General features: G+C 43.9%; 1 protein-coding gene across 8 annotated transcripts in view; it reads right to left on the bottom strand.

Annotated features, from left to right (window-relative positions):
- EPB41L5 (erythrocyte membrane protein band 4.1 like 5) overlaps positions 1-26,174 on the bottom strand; it is a 95,318-nt gene that overhangs the window by 64,092 nt on the left and 5,052 nt on the right. For 3 of the 8 annotated variants that reach the window (XM_034786454.1, XM_034786456.1, XM_034786460.1), the window contains exons 1-6: positions 24,885-24,905; positions 22,536-22,720; positions 14,741-14,845; positions 6,860-6,902; positions 5,608-5,686; positions 503-547 (exon numbers count right to left, since the gene is read on the bottom strand). In XM_034786454.1, the coding sequence (XP_034642345.1) occupies positions 503-547; positions 5,608-5,686; positions 6,860-6,902; positions 14,741-14,845; positions 22,536-22,715 (452 nt within the window). In that variant the 5' untranslated portion in view covers positions 22,716-22,720; positions 24,885-24,905. Of the gene's footprint in view, positions 1-502; positions 548-5,607; positions 5,687-6,859; positions 6,903-14,740; positions 14,846-22,535; positions 22,721-24,401; positions 24,421-24,884; positions 24,963-25,700; positions 25,862-26,174 lie in introns of those variants that run through there. The other 5 variants (XR_004647744.1, XM_034786457.1, XM_034786455.1 and 2 more) reach the window with 5 other exon arrangements.

Raw genomic sequence — 26,174 nt, 5'->3', positions numbered from 1 at the left:
TTTTAAGGCTCCTTCACATTGCCAGAGGGGTGTAAAGGACAGTATGGCCTTATAAATGCACATGGTGCTTTCGTGATTAGAACTGGTCTAAATTTTTGCACTGAAAAAATTTCCTTTCAAAATGTGCTCCATGAACTGTTTGCTACTGACCTTTCTGGAGATTGTCAGTAGCCAACATAAATTGTGAGTTTGATTCCACAGCCCTCACTTGCTCTTCAGTTGCTTATGATGTAACACTGAGCATATGGCTGCATATATTTGTTGACTAATAACTACATATAAAGGGTCAAATCTAGTTACATTACTATTTGGCAAGGGGGGTTGGGGATTTCCTCCATTGCGCCCCACTCCCATTCTCCATTCATTGTACTGTAGTTTCAATTATTTCTGTACTTTATTTAAATCAGAGTGATTATACTGCATTATTTTAACAAATAAAATATGCAGAATTTTGAATTTTTTGGCACAGAATTCCCCCTGAAGTAATACTAATGGTACTTACTTTCCACTGAGAATATCCTGTTTTAGCTGAAGAACAAATAAATACCTATGAAGGTAAAAAAAAGGACAAAATCAAGGTGGACAGAAGGAGGTATAACCTGACATTTAAGAACTCAGTAAGGTGCAACTTAGATTTAAGATGCTGCACACTCATCTTTCAAGGTCTCTCAGTCTGGGCTTGTATAGACTGAGCCCAGTGCAAATGAAGAAAAACCCAAATGATGACGTATAAGAATTCAGATCAAGGACCTAAAGGAGCAAGAGAAAGATGCTGCAGGATTAGTCCTGCTCATTTCTCTCACTTGCCCCACCAGGACTCAGTAATGCAGCATTTGATGGTCAGCACCACCATTCATTCAAAAGCATGAATGTCTAAAATTTTTCTCATAAGTGCCTTTGCCTAGATCCCATCCTGAAAACCGGTCACAGGAGAGTGGAACTGGAAGAAAGTAAAGTGTCAGGTTATTACCTTGCTCTCCATAGCAAGGCCCTGCAGAAAATCTTGGCTTACAGACTGCTCTTCCTTTGAATTGGGAAGGAAGGGGGGACTAATGTACCTGGCAGTAAAAAACAGCACTACCCTTTTATTCTTCTTCTGGTGGGGATGCCCCAAGAAGAAGCTACATGAAAGAAATGTCACTTACCCTACAATAACTGTGGTTCTTCTAGATACTGTAGTCAGTGTGGATCTCACTGTAGGTGTGCATATGCCTCACGTGTGAAAGACTGGAGAGGTATTGTTAAAATAGCAGCATCTGTCTGGGCTGTGCATGCGCCCCTCTTAGGGTGAACTTGGGGCATGGTTTCAACCCCACCATGTCCCTATGAAAGGATGTGTAGGGTAGTTCAGCCATAAGAGGTTGGAGCTGACTGACTCAGAGCTGAAGTGATGTCATAAAAAAAGACCACTGTGATGTTAAGGTGGTGTAGTGAACACTCCAACAGTGGTTCAAAGGGAGGATCTGTGAATTGAGGTCTCATGTGGGAGTGAGGTCTCTAACCAGAGGGTAAGCATGAAGGAGGTCACTGAGGAATTCTGATACTGTCAGATTTGAGAAGATTGAGTATGACTGTACTGGACTGTGATACTCTGATATTCCTGCCAGGTGAACTTAGAGAGTGTTAAATGCTAATCCAACCTGTTTCTGGTGCAGCGTGTAGACAAGGATCATCAGTCTTGGGGCCTCCACTGGGGCGATCTGGTTTTGGGTTGCCCATATAGAAAAGTTTTCTATTTGGAGGAACAAGTCTTCCTAGTGGGAGGCTTTCTGCTTTGTCTGAGAATCTCCTGCGCCTGCAGGGAGCAGTCTGTCAGTAGTGCTCAACCAGTCAACATCCAAAACATCAGTGCAACGACTGCAGATCTGGGTGCAGAATCTCACTGTTGTGCTGAGATATTATGTGCAAGCAGGTCTGAAAGTGTATGGGGGGGAGGGGCACAAGGACATCTGCAGTATGTCAAACAGCCAAACTGTCTTGGCCAGCATGGGGCTATCGACATGATTATAGCCTTGTCCTGTCTGACCTGGACCACTGGGTCCCATTCCTGAGAGAGAGTGAGAGAGACCACAACGTGTGCACAAGAGGCCAGAGACTGTGGCTGGCATCTGTCCAGTCTCATGGGGGTTTAGAAGCACACAGATCCAATACATGGTTCCAACTACAGAAGCCTGGTGTGTGTCCACCAATGGGTCCACCAGGTCTGTGATAGCAAGGAAGGGTGTCACCCTGTCCCATGTTAAAAAGCCATATTTGGCCAGTAAGGACTGGCAGTTAGCCACCCACAGCTATGTGCAGCGAAGTACAACTTTCTCCCAAATAAGTTGAGCCTTTTGAGGTCCTTTGGGTAACTCTTAACTTCAACTTTTCTTGTACCGCAACTAAGGAGACTGGGTGAGGAGAGCCTAGAAACACTCAAACCCCACAGGAGGTACTTAATACCTCTTCATGACTCATTTCACAGTATCTGCCACAGCGACTTTTGCAGGGCCAAGCAGTCCCTCATTTATAGGGAAGGCAATACTGGCAGAACCGGAGGCAAACAAGGTATCAAAAAGCTTGCGGGTTTTCTCCGATATGACTGTCGTCTTGAACTCCAAAGTCTTGATCTCCAAAGTCTCTACAATCATCAAAAGGAACTTCTGGAATGCTTTTTTAGTCATCTGGTGCTGGCACTGCTGTGGAAAATACTGCTTCATCAGGTGACAAGTTTGACTAGTCCTTTGACAACAATACACGGTATTGGTACTGCTGTGTCCCTGGATACGGCTTTCTGGTACTCTGGCCAAGGATGTTGATGAGGAACATCCTCTGCCTCTTTTTCAAGAGGAGTGGAGATGAGCTTCTCAATGCCTGAGATGACAGGCCCTGGGTACCCCAATAGGACAATGGTGGTATGCCATAGAAGTGCGGCTGGCTTGTTGGATATTGGCCAATCCAGAGCTCTTCCTGATGAGCTGGTGGAAGCTGAGCCTGTAGGGTAACTATCTGTAGGCAGAACTATCTGCAGTGTTGACCACTAACCTCAGAGAAGAAGTCTCTCTACTGGAAGATGGAGGGTATGTATGCCCCAGTGATGGTGAACCACCGACCTCCTCCAGGGGCAGCATCGAAGAGTATGGTGCTCTCAATACTGGAGTCTGTATTGGTGCAAATCAGTGTCTTGGTACCGACAGTGGTCTTGCTTCTCCTCTTAGCTCATCCTCCTCAGTCTGTTGATGCTGATGGATGCATCACTGGAATCGGAGTCACTGCTAGAGGAATCTGCCAAATCATAGGGTGCTCCTTCTCAACCCTAGATGCCATGTAGGGCTTGAATTTATCTCCAGAGGCTTTATGGCACCTGCCCTTCTGGGAAAACACTGAGCTCTGTCTGGAGTCTGTGCCTCAGTGTTTGGAGTGGCACTTCTGTGTACAAGACTGACACCAGAGGTCATTCCTTGGTACTGTCTTCTCTGCACCGATCTTAGGCATTGTTCGTATGCTAGATGGGGCAGCAGGTGAAACTGGTTTGTCTGCTAGCAGAATTCTTAGAACTTGCCTCCTTCTGAGTCTGATGAGATCTTAATGAATTGTTCCAGAAGCGGGAACTTTAGCCTCACATCTTATGATTGCATGTTCTGGTGGAGAACGAGAAGCAGACCAAGCATCTGCTCAGTATATGAAATTCCCCCAAACAGAAGAGTCACCAGCTGCGCTTATCTTTCTGGGTAATTAGTTCATCGCAGGATGGACAGGGCTTAAAGCCCCCAGGTTTTGAGTTCACTATGCTAAGCTTGAGTTCACTGTTCAGCAAGCTCTGATTGGCAGAGTTCAGTTCAGACAGATGGAGATGGCTCATGGTGGCAGATACAGAAAATCAGAAGTAATTCTGAAGATTGTTTCAAAGATTTGTAGACATTTAGCCTGAGCTGAGAACTAGCCGGTCGGTGCTGCTCCCATGGGAAGAGGAAACTGAGGGAGCTTTGTAGTCACCCTGTCTTTTATCCCTTGGTATAGAAGTGCAAAGCAGCACAAGGTGCATGAGCTGCCCCAGATGCTGCTATTAAAAAAAGCTCTAGCCTCACATGCAAGAGGCAAACATGCATTTAAACTGAGATCCACACTGACACTTACTTGAGCTAACAGTGCACCATTGCCTTGCTTATGAGTAACAGAAGATCTGCAATGTTTACAATTAATGGGAATAGGAGAACACGAGTAAGAACTGACCACTCTTGCCAAGAGAGTTTCTCCACTAATAGGACTGACCCACTCTGCAGAAGTAGAATCGTCTTCTGCAAATAATCTCTGTTGTCCAAACCTGGTAAGTTTCGCTCTTTTTCTGAACTCAGCTGGGAAAATCAATGACCCTTCTGGTATATATTTATAAAGCAATCTTGTGGTGTCTAGATATATATGTAGGTTAGCCCCAGATGAAAAGGAGGACTTCCCAGGGATTTCAACAAGCTCTTTTCTGACTGAAACTCAGGTTTAGCCATGACTTAAATCCTGCATATGTACTACTATGGACTTGCATCTCAATATGATGGTGAAATAATCTTCTTCACTTTGCTTATGCTTTGTATAGATCCTGCAAATGATGGGGCCTGAGTTCACTTATACCAGAGAGAAATCCCCAATTACAAATGCATTTTAATGTTTTTCTGTCCAAAAAACATAGCTAGATATCACATAGCTTTAAATTAACCACAACTGATAAGAGACTGAAGACAGGACTGGGATAAAACATAAGCTGCCCACTATCTCACTGGCTCCGAACCTATGGCCATCCTATTAGCAGAGCTTATTAAATAAGGCAAACAAAACAAAACAAGAAACCCAACAAACCCTCATGTCAAATAATGTATTCAATGAATATTGTGGAAAAAGGACAATAGACACATTATGCAAAAAATCCCAACAGCAGCCAAACACCTCTAGTCATAGAACTGCAGGCTTGAAAGAGATCCCAAGGGGTCATCTAGTTTAGAGGTTCCCAAACTAAGGAGAGTGCTCCCTTGGATTATCAGGGGGTCGTGAAGACCTGACGGGCCGTGCTGATGGGTCAGGTCAGAGGGGGCTCTGTCAAGCAGGAGAAGTGAATGGAGCACTGTGTGGGCAGTTCTGGCTGTGAGGACCAGGCTCTCTTCCCCCACTGCTGCAGCAGCCCCCAATCAGCAGTTACCATTCTCCGCTGGTGAGGCCAGCAGAGACTCTGAAAGTAGGGAGTGGAAGGATGGACCTCAGAAGTACTGACCCACAGCACAGCCACACAGATCCTCCTCCTGATTCGTCCTTCAGAGTGGCCCAGGGCACAGATCCCAATCTGATTCCTCTACTGGACAAAGCCTGTACAGGGAAGTGGAGAGGGCCGAATTGAAGGGGGCTCTAGCCAGCAGGGGGGCCAATACTCCAGGGTTGCAGTCTTCCACTCCACTCTCCCCCAACCCTTCAGCGTGGCCCCATTCACTTCTCCCTCCATAGTTCCCTTTCTCCTGATAATATATCCCAGAATGACATTTGCATTTTTCACAACAGCGCCGCATTGTTGACTCATTAAGTAGGCAACCTCTGCTAACAGAAACAACATATGCCCTACAATTGTGGAGATCACACTCAATTTACCTTGTTAACTCTTCACGGAGATTGTTAGGCTCAGAGGAGTAAAATTTTACACGAAGATGCAGACAGTATGGTGGGCCAACTGCAAAGTAAATGAATTGAAGAAATTGATAACAACAGGTCTATTACCCGGGGAAGGTCCAAATTTGTTATAGAATAGAAGCATATACAGCAAAAGTCTGCCTATCAATGGTTCTGATCCAGCACAAGATGTTTGAGAAAAGAATTCCCTTGTGACATAATTAAAAAAAAAAAAATTCACACACTAACAGACACACTAAATAGTTTGTTTTACATATTACAAGTCAACTAGCAGTCTTAAACCATTAAATTGATTTGTCTTGCCAAGACCAGACAAATCTAGGTTAATCCCAATATTTAAGCACTCTATCCATCACTTAGCCATGGATTTTGGCTGTGCACTCAGCCAAATTCTTAGAAACTCTGCTGGCCTATGTAAAACATTTGCAGAGCTCTGGGGAGTACCTGCTGTTGACAGGTTATGCCACCATATTCCACAGAGTTTTAGACCCCTTTTGGTGGGGTTTAACAGTCCCTCTGTGGGAGCATCATCTTTCTAGAAGGCAGAGAGTTAATCCAGACAAAGACTGGATTAACGGTTCTTTGAAACTGCAGAGCTCTAGATGGATTTGTGTATTGAAACTAGGATCCTTTTCTCTAACATTCCTTCCAAGATTTACATTTTATTAAAGTAGCATGCAAGACTCTAAAGACTGTACAGTTGGTAGCGAAGAAGCTGTTGAACAAAGTCAGCCAAAACTGACATACTAAAATATCCAAAATTATCAGCGTGTGCTTCCCTGAATCTATCCAATAAGCTGTTACCAAACTTTATGCCATATGTGGTGATTTGATAGGCAGACCACACACAGATTAGGGCCTTCTATAACCCACCAAGCAGAGAGGGCTGTGAGACAGTTTTTCATTTAGTGAGGACAAGGCTCTACATCTGCTGAAGAAACTGCAAGGCTATGATGCTAAATAAATCATTTCATAGTTAATGATCCCCCAGCATTAAGGAAAGTATATTGAATTAAGTAACAGGATCCATGGAATATTTTTAAGTCACCAGAGTAGGCATGTGCCAAGATTTTGTCACCACATCATCCCTTTCAGAACACTGCCTGTTCCTGGCAGGATGACTTCTAGTGTAGCAAATACACTAGACTGCATGTCCCCACAATGTATATTGCTACTTGATTGGCCGAAAAAAGAAATTTAAAAGGACACTTACTTTTAACTTGTTTTTTAATGCTCTTTGTGTTGTCCAACCAATGCTGAAAGACACAGAATCCTTGAGTTGAAATTGTTTTATCATAAGGTAAGGAGAAATCTTTACAAAAAGAAACACAGATGTAAAACAAGTCACAAAAGTTAGCCATACATTAGGAAGGACTGTCTTAAAATGGCAAGCAGTCCCACTAAAACAAAGCCTAATCTGAATCCTTTATGGCTAACGCCCCAGTCTGCTTATCAAAGCATTTTATTCTAAATGACGGGGGTTAACCCATACAAAAAGTGTGTCACAAAGCAGACTCTTTAGGGGAATAAGTGAGCACAAAAGCACCACATCATAGTGCATTAGAAGATCATTTTCACTTGAAATAAACTCAAGGCACAGAATTAGTTTCAAGTGATTACAGCAGACAGCATCCATGCAGCAATACAACATGTAAAAGTCAGTCCTCAACAGAGCATTTATCTGTCTGGAGTATTGATACACAAACAATCCATATTAATGACACCACATTCTTCCAGGAGAACAAATCAATTCCTGCAGGAGCACAGACAGTGAGAGATAAATTCACATCACATTAAATGAGGATTTCAATGTCTGATACCTGCCTCAGTTTGTGTTCTACATTTTGGGGAAGGGAAAAATAATGAAGGAATTATTTTTCTCCCTCACAAACATTTCCTCTAGGCATACATGGTTAGACAAAGCCTTGGTGCTATTTATTAATGACTATACATGGGGCCTTTTCCTTAAGAGGAAATTCTGGTTTTATTGAAAAATACTTATAACAAATAACTTTTAAAAATGCTGAAAATGAGATAGTAAAGTCTTAGTGGTGGAAAAAAAATGGGAGTAGAAAATACCACATCATTTCAATAGTTAATTCTCAGAGGGAAAAATCATGACTTATCTTATGTTCGCACATTAGACACATAGGAGAAAAGGCTGCACATCCACACGTAAGAAAGAAACCTGGGCACAGGCATGCATGCAGCATGTCCAGAAGGAATTGTGCAACTCTACTTCCGGTACTGCAGAGGTTGTACCATGGGCCAATGACCGAGCTGGGCCCAATGCACAATGACAACACAGACCCATGTCAAAGGGGCATGATCTGTCCAAAACGTGTGACAGGGCAGGTAACAGATGTTGCATTATCTGAGAAGAGAACTACACTGGCTGAACAGCTGAAAAAGGTACCAGGCACACCATTTTGGCTGGAATGTAATGCTGAAAGAGGCATCTCAGTCAGCTGATCTCAGATGTCTCCTTGCTACCAATACAGTTGAGGATCATAGATCAGCAGTGCTCCTCTGGTAAAACTACGGGTCACGCTGCTCACACAGGGGCCTGGTGATTCAGATACTTCACAGAAGGTAAGATGGGGATGGGAGGAGAGGAAGGCCATTTTCAGACTGCAGGACTATGTACACATGTGTTTAATCTCCAATCTGTTTTCTTTCATCTCCTCCACATTCCAGTGGTAGGCAGTTAAGAGGCCGGAGACAGGCACTGATAGCACTTTACTTGACTCAGCTCCTAACACCAATGCCTCCAGGAGTTCAGCGTGAATGGTAAGGGGGGAGGGGACCATGGGAGAAGGGGAAACAGAACTGCTTTTACCATAGGAAACCTTGGAGGGACTTTAAAAAAAAAAAAAAAAAGAGAGAGAGAGAGAGAGAGAGAGAGAGAGAGAGAGAGAGAGAAGGCTACATTTATTCCAAGTGATTCAGATGGAATGCAAATGGGGCTGACATAAAGTTTACATTTTGATGAGAGAGTTTATTCTACATGCTCTAGTACCTTTATCCAAATCTAACAGTCACAAAGAAGAATGAATCACTAATAACCAATGAAAACTGCATACTGAACAAACAAAAAGCGCTAAAAGTTATTCTTAAAACAATTTGGAATTGATCACTTCAGAAAGGGAGACCAAATAAATAGGAACAGCAGCTTTTTAAACAAAGTGGTAAGAATAAATCTTGTTTGACAAGAAGTAATAGCTCTTCTCTTGCGATGTGGAATGAATTGCTCTGTAATTTAGACAATGCTATGCAAGTCGCGTTCAGTATTAAGAACTACCATAGCTGAAGTACCTGCTAGAGTATAACAAAAACAGAATATTCCACAATGCATTAAACTTATGTAGCATTTGACTCCATAATGCTCTCTCTACATTAGAGTGAGGTTATAAATTTGCCACATTTTAAAGTTCAGCACTTCCTTCTTGTTACAGACTATGTTTTCTATGTTATTAAAGGATAAGCTAATTAGCCTAACAAGTCTCATGTCATCTTTATTTTCGACACCTCTAGGCTGGGTTATACTGTTTGACGTTGAATTGATCTAAAGCTAGAGTACTTGAATTCAACAGTAGCCTTCCCACTGACCACAATGAGCTTTGGCTCAATCCCGTATGCTCTAGAAACAGGCACAAACGCTCCTTTTTGCCAGCTTCTATCTTTGTAGCACAAAAAATATTCCTAATCACCAGACTAAAAATGAATACAGAGGTCAGGTGAGCAAGATATTCTTTCACTTCACACGGGATTGCAAAATTTTATTTGAAGAAAATAAGTCAGTGGTTGGATCTCAAATTGCAAAATCTTAGCAAGAGTGGTTAGTAATTTTCCTTGCCACCTCCCCTCCTAACTCTGATGCATTTATCTGTAGAGTAGACCAAGACCCAGGGCAACACACAGAGATAAAAAATAAGAGAAAAGGGATATTCTTAACATTTTATTTATACTTCATTTGTTAAAACGGACTTGTTAACAGTTTAGACTAGGTACTAATTTCCTTTTATTTGTAGTTAAGCAAATTCTCGTGTGTGTATATAACTGCTTATTACACACACCCACACACATTACTACATTACGTACCCTCCTCACCTCAGACAAAAAGGCAGGGGAGGGTTTTTTGTTTGTTTTTAAAGATATCCTTCCTGTAGGTACAACTGGTCAGTGAAGCAATTTTTAGTCTCGGCCTAGGACAAGAGAAATGGCTATCCGCCTCTGAAATGAAGAATTATTCTGTGGTTCAGGCATTAGACTAGGGGTTCTCACAAGAAAAATTTTGGTGGCCTCATAGTGCAGCCACCAGTTATTGTTGGTGGCCGCTCTGACAATTTTTCCTAAAATACTCAATTAACTTTAGGAAAAAACAAATAAATATGCAGAGATACATGTTCAAATCGTTGTAATTTATTTATGTAGGTTTTTTCGCAGACTCAGTAATGAAAACAATGTACAGTTTTCTTTGTTCTTTACTGGATCTAAACAGAATAGAAACAAATAATCTGTCTTCCATGTTCTTGTCTTTTTGTTGTTTCTTTTGCTTTTTTTTTTTTAGTAATTTTTTTTTTTTAAGACTTGCTAGCTAGTAAGTCTGTTTCTGTGAAAAGTGATATTTGTATTTTGTTAATATCACTTTTCACAGCAGCAGACTTGCTAGCTAGCTGGGAGGCAGTGAAAAGTGATATTAAACATACAAATATCACTTTTCACAAAAGACTTACTCAGCCTTGGCAAGCTGGGACTAGGCCCTGGATGGGGAGGTGGGTAGGGGGGCAGATGGGGGCCAGCGGTGATGAATCCAGGGACCGGAGCCCTGCAGATGCAGACTGGGGCCAGAGGACACAGTGGGGGCCAAGGGCAATATGGGGGAGGAGGGTGAGCTTGAGGCCATCAGTCACTGCTGCACAGCTAGGGGCCAGAGCTGGACCATGCGGCCCCATGGCTGGAGTCCGAAACCCTGTGGCTGGGGGTGGGGGGGGGGGCAGAGCCCCCTGCCTCATGCTGGAGCCCAGGGCCAGAGGAGGCAGCAGGTGGGGGGGAGGGTGAGCCTGGGGCTAGGGCCGGGGTCAGGGCTCAAAGCCCATGGCCAGGGGATGGAGCCTGCCGCCTACCACCCCAGGTCTGAAGCCCAAGCCCCACCACCTGCCTGCTCCTTCAGCGTTTGTGGCTCCAGAGAGGGACAGGCAAGGCCGGTGCAACCACTAGGCGAATTAGGCAGCTGCCTAGGGTGCCTAGTAGTTGAGGGCGCCTAAGAGCCCGCTCAGGCGAGGAGGTGGAGTGGAGGTGAGCTGGCGCGGGGAGGACCGCCCACAGTAACGGGGGGAGGGGAGGGAGGAGGAGAGGGGCGCACGGGGAACCGCTCCCCGCCCCAGCTCACCTCCACTCTGCCTCCTCCGCTGAGCACACAGCCCCTGCTCTAAGTCTCCTCCAATCGGCGCCACAAGCCTGGGAGGGGAGGAGAATTGGAGGGGAGGAGAATTAGAGCGGCGCCGGCATGCTCAGCAGAGGCGGCGGAGCGGAGGTGAGCTGGGGCGGGCTCCCCGGGCGGGGTTAGCTGTCGCAGGGGGGCTCCTCTGGTGGTGGTGGGGGGGGGGTGCAGTTAGCTGCGGTGGACAGTCACTACGCAAGAGGATAAATGGACACAAGTCAGATATCAGGAATGGCAATATACAAAAACCTGTAGGAGAACATTTCAACCTCCCTGGCCACACAATAGCAGATGTAAAGGTAGCCATCTTACAGCAAAAAAACTTCAGGACCAGACTCCAAAGAGAAACTGCTGAGCTCCAGTTCATTTGCAAATTTGACACCATCAGATCAGGATTAAACAAAGACTGTGAATGGCTATCCAACTACAGAAGCAGTTTCTCCTCCCTTGGTGTTCACACATCAACGGCTAGCAGAGCACCTCACCCTTCCTGATTGAATTAACCTCATTATCTCCATACTGATTTATACCTGCCTCTGGAGATTTCCATTACTTGCATCTGAAGAAGTGAGGTTCTGACCCATGAAAGCTTATGCTCCCAATACTTCTGTTAGTCTTAAAGGTGCCACAGGACCCTCTGTTGCTTTTTACAGATTCAGACTAACACGGCTACCCCTCTGATACTTGACTCTGTCACAGACTTCCTGCAGGACTTTGGACAAGTCACTTGATCTCTCTGAACTTCAGTTCCCCACCAGTAGAACGGGGATAGTATTATCACTAATTTACTTGTTCCATTTTGAATGAAAAGCTGACATCATAATAGGCAGACAGTTCTTCAGAAATATTAAACTGTTTGCTTCTTGCCATTTGGCTCTAGTCTTTTCAAAATGAGAAGCTTACTACAGTATTTAAAAACCTTACAATAAACAAGGGTCTAAAATGAAACATGTTAAACAGTGCGTGTAAATGCGCACGACAGTTATAAAAAGGAAACAAACCAAACTGAATTGCCTGCAGGTAGCATGTTACACTGTCTCGATGAATACTCACCAGGAATCACCCGGACCGGAAATACTAACCTGCCCAGGAAACCTAACCCATCAGCTATTTTTGGGGTAGGAAAGATACTTCCTCACAACCCCATCACCTGAGGAGGAGTCAGTGTTCCCAAATTTTGGGATGGTGGGTAGGAAAAATAGTCACACAGCTTGGCTTAATAAGTGGAGTTGAATAAACTCTGAGCTCTAATAAAAGCTACTGGCACATGGAAACTCTTCATAGGGAAGAAGACAGCATGGAAATCAGTTAGACTATCTCTATGCCCTAATGCACAAAATATGCTATTTTGGTGAAAAGAACACAGAAGTGTGATGGAACAGTTTATGAGCAAATTGAAGTGCAACAATCTCAAGGGGCTAGATTTGTATTGCAGGTGTAGCAATACAGCACACAAAGACGTACAGGGCTTGTAAATTCTTAAAAGCAGTTTCAATAGTCTCTCATATCAGGATAGTAACCATCTAAATGTTCCATGGCATATGGATAAATAGAAGCAACAGGTGCAGATAAGGAAAGGGAAGTAAGCAACAGGTGCAGATAAGGAAAGGGAAGTAAGAGAACATTTTCTTTAAAGTGCAAAATAGTGAAGGGGATCTCAGTATTTTTGCTGGAGTGTATTTTATCTAATAAAATTGCCAGAGGGCCTACATCTTTCTTTGGGAGTGCATGTATGTACCCACCCTCCTCTTTAACTACTTTTCCACCAAGGTGACCTCAGGTGCTGAAAATTATTTCTCATCACTAGCCCTCCAGCAATCTTCCAAACGAGTGTTTTTGCTGACAAGTCACCAGCAGGCAGGTAGATAGATCCTGCTCCAACCATCTCTGCTGGCATCTCCAGGGTGGAAGGAGAACCCATGACTTTTCTCCCACAGTGCAAGATGTCCTCTGTAATCCACGAGATCAAGCGCCATATTCACTGCTGGAGTAAATGGATGCCACTTAGAGAACTTGAGTGGAATTGCGCCTACTCATGTCATCTGTGAAATTGGCCTTAAGTATCAAATGTTCAAGGTCAGATTATTTTCCTAAAGGAAACCCTCTCTGTAATACAAGTTAAATGTGAAGACAGATCCATGGAGCCTGCTTATGTAGGATACCACCAAGATATGCAGGGATTTGGGGACAGCTCATCCAGAATCTAGAGAGGCCAGCCAGCCGGTTTGGTTGCCTTGTCTGCCAGGGGAGGAAACAAGGAGAACTTCATGTTTTAGCAGCAAGTCAACTAACATGCTATTTTAAGGTAAATAGTTCATGTCTGCCCCTAAATATTTCAACTTTTGACAAATATTTCAGAAGTCAGTGGACTAGTGTCAGTACCTTTATCTTGCAGACTGAACTAGAGCAGTTCACCTATTTAGCTCACCAGCAGCTGCCTTTCCTACCCTGCTGACTTTGGTGTGTTACTTTTGAAATAAATCTGAAGTGATTTTGAAATGCCTGGACAACCTAACAACCTGGTCAGCTGTACCAAAGAGACAGGTGATGGACACCCAAGCAATTCGAAAATCTAGATACAGAGCCCCTTATCTTAGAAGGGCACTTTTCCCTCCTGTTACAGGAAGAGTTAGTCCTGGGTCAGGTTAAAGTGTTACATTACTGAGATCCGAATCTATTCCCTACCTAGCTCCTCATGAAACATCATAGCTATTTATTTTAAAAACACTTAAGTGTCAGTATAAAGTGTCACTTTTCCCTCCAGAGGAGGAGAAAAATGAAACCAAAATGGAGAAAGCAAGGCTAGCTAAGTAGCCAGTCCAAAAGTTGCATTGCCTGGTTCTCACTAGGGGCCTGATCTTCAGAACAGTGGAGCACCCACAACTCCAACTGCCGTCAGCAAGAATTGTGGGTGCTCAGCACTTCTGACAAATACTTTAATAGTCCCTTTCTGTGGTTTCAAAAGCAAAAGCTTGTTTAAAAAAAAAAAACAAAAAAAAACCCTTACTTTTTTCTTTAAAGTCACACTTGTGTGAATCTTTGCTCAAATCTCTCAAAAGATTTAAATAGCAAAGCACCTGACTGCTGCAGTCACCTCTCCCCTTACCTCTAACTAAGGCAAGAGGTGTTCTCAGTGCTGATTAGTTGCAGGATTGGGCATTAATATGGCATTAAAGAAGCCAGCTGTCTGCCTTCCTGCCCTTAACCTGACAGTGGATGTTGACAGGATGCTCATTGCAGATAAAAATGCCCGTGGCACCATGCACTGGCAGAGAAGGCCTCTCCCTGCATCACTGCCTATAGAAGAAAGACCAGGCAAACCCAATCCTAGCTAGTTCCACTCTGCAATCATTAGTAACTAACATTTACTGGACAAAAGTGCTGTGGTATCAAAGTCCTTCTGCAACAACTGTCCTGACTTTAAAACCAGAAAGGAGAGACAGGAATGGGTCAGAAAAGCGAAGGACAAGAATATGTAAGGGACTGTGGTGGCCAACATGGGGTTGATTAAACTTTGGTATGCTCTACAGTTTTTGCATCCAAGATAATTTAAACCACAAACATTTGCTTTTTGGTAGTCTGTTGGTCTGTCACGTTAAGGTTTAAACTTAATGACGGTCACTAGAAAAAACAAGCCTTTTTGTTACTCACTGCCACTTGTGCGGAATCCATGAACCTCAGTCCAAAGTAGTCATTTTCAACGAGGTCCAGATGATACATGATCTGTTCAAACAGATGTTGGCCTTTGGCTTTTTTCTGAAATTGCAAAATGAATTAGCATGTAACAGGTAGATTTGTTATTGCAGTTGCCTTTTCAAGGCTACGAATACACAAACTGAGTATGCCAAAAAAATGTTTCTAAACACAAAGTTGGCAACAGCCTCATCTATAAAGTATGAACAGAAAACATTTGAAAATCAAACGTTAAAAATTTGGCATATTGTGTCAACTGATCAGCTTCAAACAAGTCAAATTTACATATACATAAAAATGCTACACACTTTTTCTATTCAATTCCTTTAATAACACTATTCTCCAGGAAGCACTTTATCAAAACTTTTATTGTCTACTGCTTGATCTTGACAGGTATTTCTAACTTAGTCTCCTGTAAGAGAAAATATTTAGATACAACATCAAGATAATAAAAATCCATTATGAAAATCCATGGGTAAGAGTTAAGATTGTTATGTTGTGATGAAAGATATATTATTATCATCAAGTAGAAAAAAATGTATTTATGTTTATTAGTCAGGCAGTGTAAATTTTTAAGGTCCTTAACTATTTATTTCCTTGCTTGTAAGTGGTTGGGTTTTGTAAACAACTGATGTGATTGTCAATACACTGTTGTCACTCAGAAACTTTAACAGGTGTATACACTTATGAGTTGAGTAAAACCCAAAAACTTTTGTACCATACTATATGCCAACTCGCTAGTAGCTCACTACCAGGTTGAGAGAGTCTGTATCACAGAATTCTTGGCTATGTTTGTTGGGAAAAGTATTCAAATGAGTTGAACACAGATATAAAAGCCATTGAGTCCAGTCTAATGATTTCTGCTACAAAATTTGCTTTGTTTATAAAGTAATAGAGAGCTAACTATAATTTTTATTCTCAGAAGTTCCTCCATCTCTACTTCAACCACTAAATCCCATACTAAAAAGAGCAAGCAAACTTACCACCACCCTATATAGTACTCTGATCTTTAAATACTTTGCATTTAAATAAAATGTAACCTGGGTTAAACCTCTTTTTCAATATGATTCAAACTTACATTTTATACTGAAAGCTCTAAATCAAATGACAAAAGCCTAGACCAGTGGTCCCCAAACTTTTCAGGGTCACGCCCCCCCTCCCCCTGTCCATGCCCTTCCCTGGGGCCAGAAGTGGGGGTCCATGGACAGGGGTAAGGAGCCAGAGGCTGGGGCCACAGCTGGGGGCGGGCCCAGGAGCCAGGGTGGCAGTAGAGCTAGGGGTGAAGCGGGGCTGGGTGGCGCTCCCTCCCCGCCGCCCCCCCAAATGTTGCTCAGGCCCCTTTAGGGGGGCATGCCTCTCAGCTGGGGACCTCTGGCCTAGATACTGATTTCAGGCTGTCATGCCCTTCTGTCACTCTCTTGTTACTAAGTATCAGGAGGACTTGGAACAACAAGTGATCTCACATATACGCACAGCAATAATCAAGTGTAAGAGGAGGCCCTGGGGACAGTGCATCAGTCCCTTTGGTTAGTTTCAGTTAATAGATTCATTATTACCAAAAAATGTATTAAACATTGACCAAAAAAAACTCTCCAAACAACTTTGTTACAACTCTTGAACCAACAGGAGCTCATCTGTTTATTTAAAATAATAATTTCTTCCACTTTTAAAGACATTTGAGCCAAAGTCCTCTTTCTTCCAAAACACATTGAGCTATTAATATTTTATCTTAACAAGTGGATGTTTCCTGCAGCATAAACAATAGACAGGCTGATCAAAGTGAAATAAATTCAGGTTTTGGGAAAGGTGAAGTTACAAAAGGCATCAGCTCACACTAGGGGCCTGGTGCTGGTCTAAAGCCAAGGGAAAGCCTCCACAACAACTACATTTTAGATTTTACTTTTATTAAAATATATCTATATATAAACAGCTATTCAAGCTACGTTTCAAGCTTTATAATGCGAATAGCTGAACAAACAGGTAATGAGAGTCCTTTACCTCCATCTAGGATGTCAGTTTGACTCTGGCTCAGGTTGTAAAAGCTTTTATTGTCCAAAAGCCACTCAGTGACACCTGAAACTCATGGATGTTTATTTCCCAGTGGAAGGATGTCCACATCACAAGTGGCACCTATCTTGGCAGTCTAAGCAGAGGGACAAAGGACCAAATGGACTCAGAGACTGAACTCCGCGGGAGGCAGTCCCTCAAGAATGGGATTTAAGGCATTGGTGGGAAAGCCTGCATTACTGTCTGTACTGTGCTTCTGACTTAGCTACAGGCCCTGTCAATCCAGCATCCCTCACGCACAGTTTTATGTACACAACTTATACCAAACAATAAATGTAAAATACCCATTTGGTGTAAGTTAAACAAATTTTAAAGTTTTAGTTGAAAACTCCACGGCTGGGAGCCACACATACATTCCCAAAGGTTTGTTAAACCAGTCTCAGACTGTCTATGTTTAAGTAACGGAAGCCAATGGATGAACAATACTCTACAATAAGTTACTTTTTATGGGGTCACATAAACTTACTTGTGTTCATTAAAACTGCCATTCCCAGCAGGCTCCAAAGAAATAGCAAAGATACAGTTCTATTGCATTTCCATTCAAGAGACTATAAAGTAACAACTCAGTTGAGAAACACTCAATTTTATTTAAGTGGCATTTTGATCTCACTCTTATCTTGTGTGTTTTGGCAGACCTGGGGTTACCTCAAAGGACAAGCAGTTAAGCACTTCCAAGTTGCTTAATGATTTCCAATAAAGTATTAACTACCTCACCCACAAACAGACCTAAATTTGTGACTGGTTCTCCCTTCAGGGGTCAAATTAACCTCCTCATGTATATTTAATTGCTTGAAATCCCAACGCTTAATTCATGTAGATTATTACCTCCTGCCTAGTTTAATAGAGAGAGAGAAAAAAAAACCCCTAACAGCAGGAAAGTCAGCAAGTGGGCTGGGTTGTTTAAATAGGTCTTTAAATAGTGCAGTGCAGCTAAGGGCTTGTCTACATTTGAAATTTACCAAAATAGCTATGTCAGAATAATGCCTTGTGTGGACACACTTGTTCCAGAATAAGAGTGCCTTTTACTCATTTAGGTTAATCCACACAGGGGCTTATGCTAACATAATTATTCCAGAATAATTATTTTGGAACAGCTATTTTGGGTAAGTTTCCAAGCATAGACAAGCCCTGGGCCTAAATCAACTGTCAGCTTCCTGCTGAAGAGTGAGACACCATTCTTTAGGAGGAAACAATCAGGGAATACGACGTACTAGATCCCCAAACGCTTCTACTGGGGGATATTTATGACTTTCTATATCAGACACACATGAAGTGTCCTCATAAGTGGGAAATAATCCTCCCCCCCCCCAAATTAACAATGGGGAGGAGCCCTTTTAGTATGGCTCTCTCCTCTCCTCCATGGAGGATGCAGTACTGCAAACTCCCATGCATCACCCCTTACTAGTCCAGTCCCATGGTTTGCTTCATCAAAGGTCAACAATTGTACTAACGTGCAGTTGTTTGGTGATACAGAGACTGGAGTTAAACAACCAATCGTCAATGGTAAGGAAACCAAGGTTCATATCTAGGTCACCAGTGGTGAAGGGTACCCTTATGGACCATCAGCCATGTTCACGTGTGTGTCAGATTTGTACTTGCAGTATAAGCCAGCACCTGCTCAGTTTCAGAAAACGGGAGTGCTTCACAACCCGCATCCTTCCAAAAAAAAAGTTCCCAGTAATTGGGTCAGATCATCAGTTGGTGTAAGACAGCTTTAATGGAGCTATACTAACTTACATCACCTGAGGATATGACCCTTACACTGTACGGATAAGTGCATTTTCACAGGCTGGGCAGCTCGCACTTTTACTATTCTACACTGCCGCCCCCCATCTCTCCCCTGTGAATAACCCAAAATAAAGATTTATTTTTTTTTAAACCCACAACCATTTTACTACCCAAGGAAGTTATCTAGAGGTAATTTCTTTCCTGCACTCCCACCCCTTTTGGAGAGAAAGGATTCTCTATGCCTGAAAAACACAAGATCTCCACCGCATCTCCATTAAGTCTACTAAACTCACTCTTCCCCAAACCAGCTCCCTGTTGCAGTCACAATACTTCTAGGAAAAATGAACTGTAGAAGATAACTGACCTCTGATACTCTGACAGGAAAGAAAAAAACCGTCCCTTCTGCATTTACCAAACACTCCGCCCTAACCTGCCTATCTCATCCACCTGCTATATCTTGTCCTTTAGATTGTAAACTCTTTGGGGCAGGGATTATCATATATTTCTACCACACTTGTCCTCTAGGCAAGGGGTTCTCAACCTCTTTCTGAGCCCCCCCCGACATGCTATAAAAACTCCACAGCCCAGCTGTGCCACAACAACTCTTTTTCTGCATATCCAGTAGATTAAAAGCCAGCGCTGGCATTAAGGAATAGCAAGCAGGACAATTGCCTGGGGACCCACACCACAGGGGGCCCACAAAGCTAAGTTGTTCACTCTTCGGCTTCAGCCGATGGAAGAATTCTATTTTTTATCCCATTTGTGGCTCTTTCAGGAGTTTGTTTCGATAGAAGCATACAATAGTCACATCATGTTTGCAGTAATGAAAACCTTTATTCAATTCAACTGGAAAGTTGTGTCACTGACAATGTTCACTGTTATCCTTTTATGTCATATGATTTAGGACTGCCTATTCAGTTTCAGTGCTCCACCGGTAAAGACGTACTTTGAGAATTAGGGACCACATCCTTGTAATAAGAGAGCCAAATTTTCAGGACTGCCACTTGTGGTCATGAAATGTGTTTTTGCAAATGCATATTCATTTGCTCAAAATACCCTTTTTGTAGGCTGAAAGCATGTGATGAAAATTTAAAATCTGACAATATTTATAGAAACATTCAAACAGGAAAGGAAGGAGACCGATGAAAATGTTACTCACCTTGCAGTAACTGAGGTTCTTAGAGATGCGTATCCCTATGGGTGCTCCACTCCAGGTGACGGTGCATCCCAGTGCCACTGATCGGAGATCTTCGGTAGCAGTGCCTGGTCGGGACGCACGCGCTCAGCTCCTGTCTCGCGGTGTCATTAGGGTCTGCCTGAGCGCACGCGTCCCGCACCCCCCTCAGTTCCTTCTCTACCGTAGAGTTGTCTGATTAGTACTCCAAAATAGAGGGGAGAAGGGTGAGTAGTGGAGTACCCACAGGGACACACATCTCTAAGAACCTCAGTTACTGCAAGGTGAGTAACTTTCTCTTCTTCAAGTGCTGTCCCTGTGGGTGCTCTACTCCAGGTGAACGTGAAGCAGTACCCACTATGCTTGGTGGGATTTTGGAGTTGCATGAGGGACAATGGTAGACTGTACCATATGAACTACTATGGTGTCTGCCATGGTATCCCGTGTGATAGCATAACATTTGGCAAATGTGCGGTCAGAGTCCAAGTGGCCGCCTTGCATATGTCTGTAATAGGCACGTTGTGGAGGAAGGCAGTGGATGTTGACATTGCTCTAGTAGAATGAGTCCTAACATTCTCTGGTGGTTGAACATTCTGGGTCTGATAGCAGGATCTGATACGGTCTGAGATCCACTTGGAGAGTCTTTGCTTAGAGATAGCCTCACCCTTTGATCTCTCGGTAGCAGAAACCAATAGCCTAGGGGATTTACGAAATGGTTTAATTCTGTCAATTTACGTGCCAGATATGCTAAACATTCGTATGCCCCTCATGCTTTGGCTACCATTCCAGAGGACATGCCTCCACGCTGATGATGGGTTTTGCTCGATAACGATCCAAAGCAGCGTGTACCTACACATGTCCATTTTCATCATCATCTGAGCCAGCAGAAGGTTGATTTTCTTTTTTGGTGGTTCAGGTTCCGTAGTTTCTGCATTGGAGTGTTGCTCTTTTAAGACTTCTGAAAGCATGCTCCACACCTCGTCCCTCTCAGATTTTGGAAAGCACTTCAGATTTTTAACCCTTAGGTTGAGTGCTGTAGCTATCTTTAGAAATCTCACATTGGTACCTTCTTTGCGTTTTGTGAAATCTGCAGTAAAAGTGTTCTTAAAACGAAGAACATGTGTTAAGTCATCATCCAAGACTGCAATAACATGAAATATATGGCAGAATGCAGGTAAAACAGAGCAGGAGACATACAATTGACCCCCAAGGAGTTGAGTCACAAATATATTTAACGCATTATTTTTTTAAGAAGTGTCATCAGCATGGAAGCATGTTCTCTGGAATGGTGGACAAAGCATGAAGGGGCATAAGAATGTTTAGCATATCTGTCACGTAAATACCTTGCAATCCCAGCTACAAAAGTGCCATGCGAACGTCTGTTCTCACTTTCAGGTGATGTAAATAAGAAGCGGGCAGCATTATCTCCCATAAATGTAAGTAAACTTGTTTCTCTTAGCGATTGGCTGAACAAGAAGTAGGACTGAGTGGACTTCTAGGTTCTAAAGTTTTATGTTGTTTTGTTTTTGAGTGCAGTTACGTAACCAAAAAAAAAAATCCACATTTGTAAGTCTCTTTCAGGATAGAGAGATTGCATTATGGTACTTGTATGAGGTGAACTGAAAAATGCTATTTCTTTTGTTCATCATTTTTATAGTGCAAATATTTGTAATCAAAATAATATAAAGTGAGCACTGTACACTTTGTATTGTGTTGTAACTGAAATCAATATATTTGAAAATGTAGAAAAACTTCCAAAAATATTTAATACATTTCAACTGGTATTTTATTGTTTAACAGTGCAATTAAAACCATGATTAATTGTGATTAATTTTTTGAGTTAACCACGCGAGTTAACTGCAATTAATCGACAGCCCTAATTTTAACATATTATTGAACAGTTAATTATGAGAGAAAATCCATTTGCTTTAAGACAGGACATGCGGAGCAACCATTCTGAGCATTCACTTTAGCCTCAGAACAACAGCTCTTGTGATCTAGCCATATGTTAAGAGGGCCGCAGTGAGCCACAGCTTCTCAACACTGGGTTGGTCAAACTCAAACAAGCCATCACTGACATAGCTATAAACTAAAGAGAGGTGAGTGGCAGCAGTCACCATTGTCAGTCTTGTTGGCAAACAAGCATTCACAAATTATCTTCAGCTCTTTAGGCTGCCCTGTATTTTTAAACAGACACATTACACACAATCAAATATATTATTTAAGGTTCTTTATGCAAGCTTATCAGAGAAGTCAGCATTCAGATTTTTAAGGATGTGAACTTTCAATAGTCTGGTAGATGCCAACAGTGATCTGTCTCCATATATATCAAGTAGAAAGCTGCTGAATGAAAAGGTTGCAGAATTTCAGAAACCATCTTCATTTCCCTGCACATCACTCCCATTAACTGAGTTACACCAAGGGGTTTAACTTCTCCCTCAATGTGCATGCACAGGACTGAAAAGGGAATATGAATCACCCCAAATGCTGCTAAGCATCTCTCCTTCTAAGCTAGACATACTCTCAATATGCCACCACACAGTAGCACAGTGAAAAACATTCAAGATTTACAGCACTATGATACCTCTATGAACATGTTAACTGACAGCACTGACTAACCACTATATTATCCTTTCAGCACCTATTTATAATCAGAGGCTAATAGATCTGGGTTGGTTGCTATGACAATCAGGCATATCTTTATCCAGCTCATAGAAAATAAAGAACTCAATCTGATTGATGCAGGTCAATAGTGTTTAAAAAGCAGCTGTCTCTCTCTCATACCGGTAAGTCCACACTGACATCAGTTCCATCCAGCAACGATACTCGACAAGTGATGATGGATTTTGCATCTCCAGCTGCAGGGATGTGGGTTGCAGCTCTTTGGGCCTCTCTTAGCCGCTCCTTCTCCACATGCTTGCGCATAGACCGACGCCCCAGAGTCCGTCGAAAGAAACGTAACATCTTTGCTATGGAGCCCCAAGACACAGAAAGGACAGATGTTAACGTTTCAAGAAAGTGAAAGAATCTAAGACAGCACTTAATAAAGCCTGCGATTTTCCAGGGGGCCTAAGAGAATTAGGGACTCAAATTCAATTGAATTGTTTACGGATCTGAGTGCTTAACTCCTTTCAGCTCTTTAGAAAATCCCAACTATAAGCCATAGTGAAACACTGAATGGGAGTCAAGGATTGGTTCACAGCACCATATTAAGACAATTCAGGTGCTTAAAGTAAAGTATTTTAGGAAAATCCAATGACTCCTTATTCAGATCTCAGATGGTTAACAGTGAGCTTATACCCATGCCAGTCAAACTTCTCCATGTCCCTAAATTAGTTAGTTACGCTTTCTCCCAGGCTACTTTCCTGATTGATACGCTCCCCTTTGCATATGGAACAAGTTACAAACAATTCTTCATAATACTCTTGGGATTTTGCACAAAATCCAATTTATAAACAAATCAGACGATTTTTACACATTTACTCCCTTTCAGTCACAGAAATACTGATTTAGGTGGATGAGTGTCTGTGCCTTTTGAGCTGGCAAACCTACCCAGGCTGCAAGTTCCTGTCTAAACTACAAATACAATCCCATCAGGGACTTTGGTCACAACAGTCCCCTAAGTTAGTTCCAAGCTTGGGCCACCATCCTGCAGGTGGAAGCCTGTACCTTAGCACAGGCCCGCTGACTTCAATTATGTTCTATGCAGGGATTCAATTGTTTAGAACCAGGGAACCTAAAAGCTGATCCAGTTTGTAGTATGATCTGGACCTTAAACACACAAAAGGCGTAAGCTGGTTATTAAACACAGGTAATAGCCAGCCTACATTACAAAGTGAAAACATGTTTATAACCAGTTCATGTGATGCCTCCTCTGAGGCCAGGTTCCATAGAGTCACAGGATATCAGGGTTGGAAGGGACCTCAGGAGGTCATCTAATCCAACCCCCTGCTCAAAGCAGGGCCAATCCCCAGACAGATTTTTACCCCAGTTCCCTAAATGGCCCCAAGGATTGATCTCACAACCCTGGGTTTAGCAGGCCAATGCTCAAACCACATAGCATTTGTAAGCACACGAGGCCCAGAACTCTGCTATTGGGAGGGTTGGTCACCCTGAGTGAGTGATTTAAACTGTGCTATGACAAGCACCTGGGAATTTGCACCTTGCATGAATCACACTCGAGACAAAACAAGCTGGTTCCCTGTAAGTTTCAACCTTAATCACAACCCAAAAGGAAAAAAACACCAAATGTATCTTTTGTCTTCTGTCTGGACTTGCCTGCCACATGCTATCACGTTGCAAATCAGAAATTCCTATAAGGTTAACTAAGACCAACAGAAAGACGTAAAAAAAAAAAAATTACAAATATGACTTAAGCCCACAATAATATCCACTCCCATTCATAACATAATCCAATCACCTCTGCTGCCATTCATAACGTCTGTTTTACTGAAACCAGTAGACTAGAAGGATGAGGCCTATGTCTCATATTTAATTAAAATGAAAAATATATGGTTTAAAGGGACAGAGTCAGAAAACCTAACTAACTGAACATCAATTCATTTCTGTCTCCTGCCCCAGCCCTGTCTCCGATTTGTCTTCACCCCCCCACCCCCAAAAAACAGTATCAGAATTTACAAAGATACCCACTGCAGTTCAGTATTTAAACAGGACTGTGGGAAGCCACATGCTTCTGCTATCACTGTTCACAGACACATCCGACAGGTTGCTTGCAAGGAGTTGCTGAGCAGCTCAGGCTTCCCCTGGCCCTCCCCCACAATGCTCATGCTTGGCAAATCCACCCAGACAAGAGCAACTGAAGAGGAAGATACACACAAAAAACAAAACAGTGTACAAAACTATTTTGCCTCACAAGTTGGACTGTCCCAGTGATCGCTAGCTTTAACCGATTCCTGTGTACAGCAGCTGCCTACAAAAGAGAGCTCTGTTGCTTAGAAAACAAATACATATCGCTTCTTACCCTATCTGATGCCCATTGAAACACCTTTAAATAACACTTGAAGCGCTTAAAACTAGAAAATGAATAATCACTAAGTAACACATGCAATCAAACTACAAAAAGCATATGTGGCCTGCCTGGATTTTCAGAGGAGAAAGCTGATGCACTTATACCTCTTATACAGCAGACAGTCACAGACTTCTTTCTAGGTCCACCCAAGAGTTTCAATACACACACAAAAACCCAGGGCAGCGGGTTCTGCGCCTGGGTCAACTGACCCTGGCTTCTGCTGCGGGGTGAGAAATAGCAAGGTAGGCATTCGGGCTTGAGCTGGGTCCGGGGCACCAGCCTGAACCCAAACATCTGCACGGCTGTTTCTAGCCCCCCGCATGAGCCAGGAGCTCTGAGACCCAGTGGCACCAGGAGGTTTTTGGGGGCTGTGTAGACACCTCGTGTCACACCTCGCTGGAGATGGGATTGCTCGCTCCCCCCCTCGGCTGTGCAATGAAAGAGAGTCCCAGAGGGGGGCGAGGGAAGAGGTCTTGGCTGCACTGGAGCTCAGCGGTTCTCCCCTGTACACCGAGACTCTCCCAGCGCCTCCAGGGCGGTCACGCGGGTAGGGCCGGGCTGAGCGGCCCTGACCCAGCCAGCCGAGCCGGGGGCAGCCCCGCTCCCCTTGTTCCCAGGACGGGCCGAGCCGAGAACATCGGTCTCGCTCCCTCCCGGCCCGTTGGGGGGGGGTCCCTCGCGCAGCAGCCAGAGGCAAATCCCCGGCCAGGGCACAACGCGCGGGGGGGGGGGTGCCCACGAGGCTGGAGTCCCGGTGCAACGGGGTGGGGGGGCGGCTCGGGGGGGGTCTCACCCTCACACTACACCACGCGGGGGTTGCCCTGACAGCCGCCCCCCCCCGCCTGCCGGGGCCCATGGGGACCCCCGGGGAGAACCGGCCCCGGGGCAGGGGCCTCCCGGCAGCGCCCCGCCTCTCTCACCTGCTGCCCCGCGCGGGAGCGGAGCCGGCCCCGGCTGCTGCAGTGCGAGCCGGCCCCGGCGGCGGCGGCTCAGGCTCGGAGGGCGGAGACTGGGGCGGTTTCGGGGGCGGGCACAGAACCGGCCGGCGGGCCAAAAATGGCCGCTCGGCCCCGGGAAAACCCTCCCCCGCCTCCCCTTAAAGGTACTATGCCGCCCGCCCGAGGGCGTCAGCTCCCCTTAAAGGGGCAGTGCCACGCGCCCCAGAACCCACAGAGAGCCGCCTCCCCTTAAAGGGGCAGTGCCAACCCCCCCCCCCCGAGAACAGCTCCCCTTAAAGGGGCAGTGCCACGCACCACAGGGCCCCTTACAGGTCAGGGCTGTTGATAGGAGCGCGGGTATAGGTAACAGGACCTGTTACCTATACCCACGCTCCTATGGACAGCACTGACCTTTAAGCGGCCCTGTGGTGCGTGGCACTGCCCCTTTAAGGGGAG

This window comes from Trachemys scripta, chromosome 11, assembly GCF_013100865.1.
Source record: "Trachemys scripta elegans isolate TJP31775 chromosome 11, CAS_Tse_1.0, whole genome shotgun sequence".
Lineage (NCBI taxonomy): Eukaryota > Metazoa > Chordata > Testudines > Emydidae > Trachemys > Trachemys scripta.
This window is presented reverse-complemented; position numbering and strand designations above follow the sequence as displayed.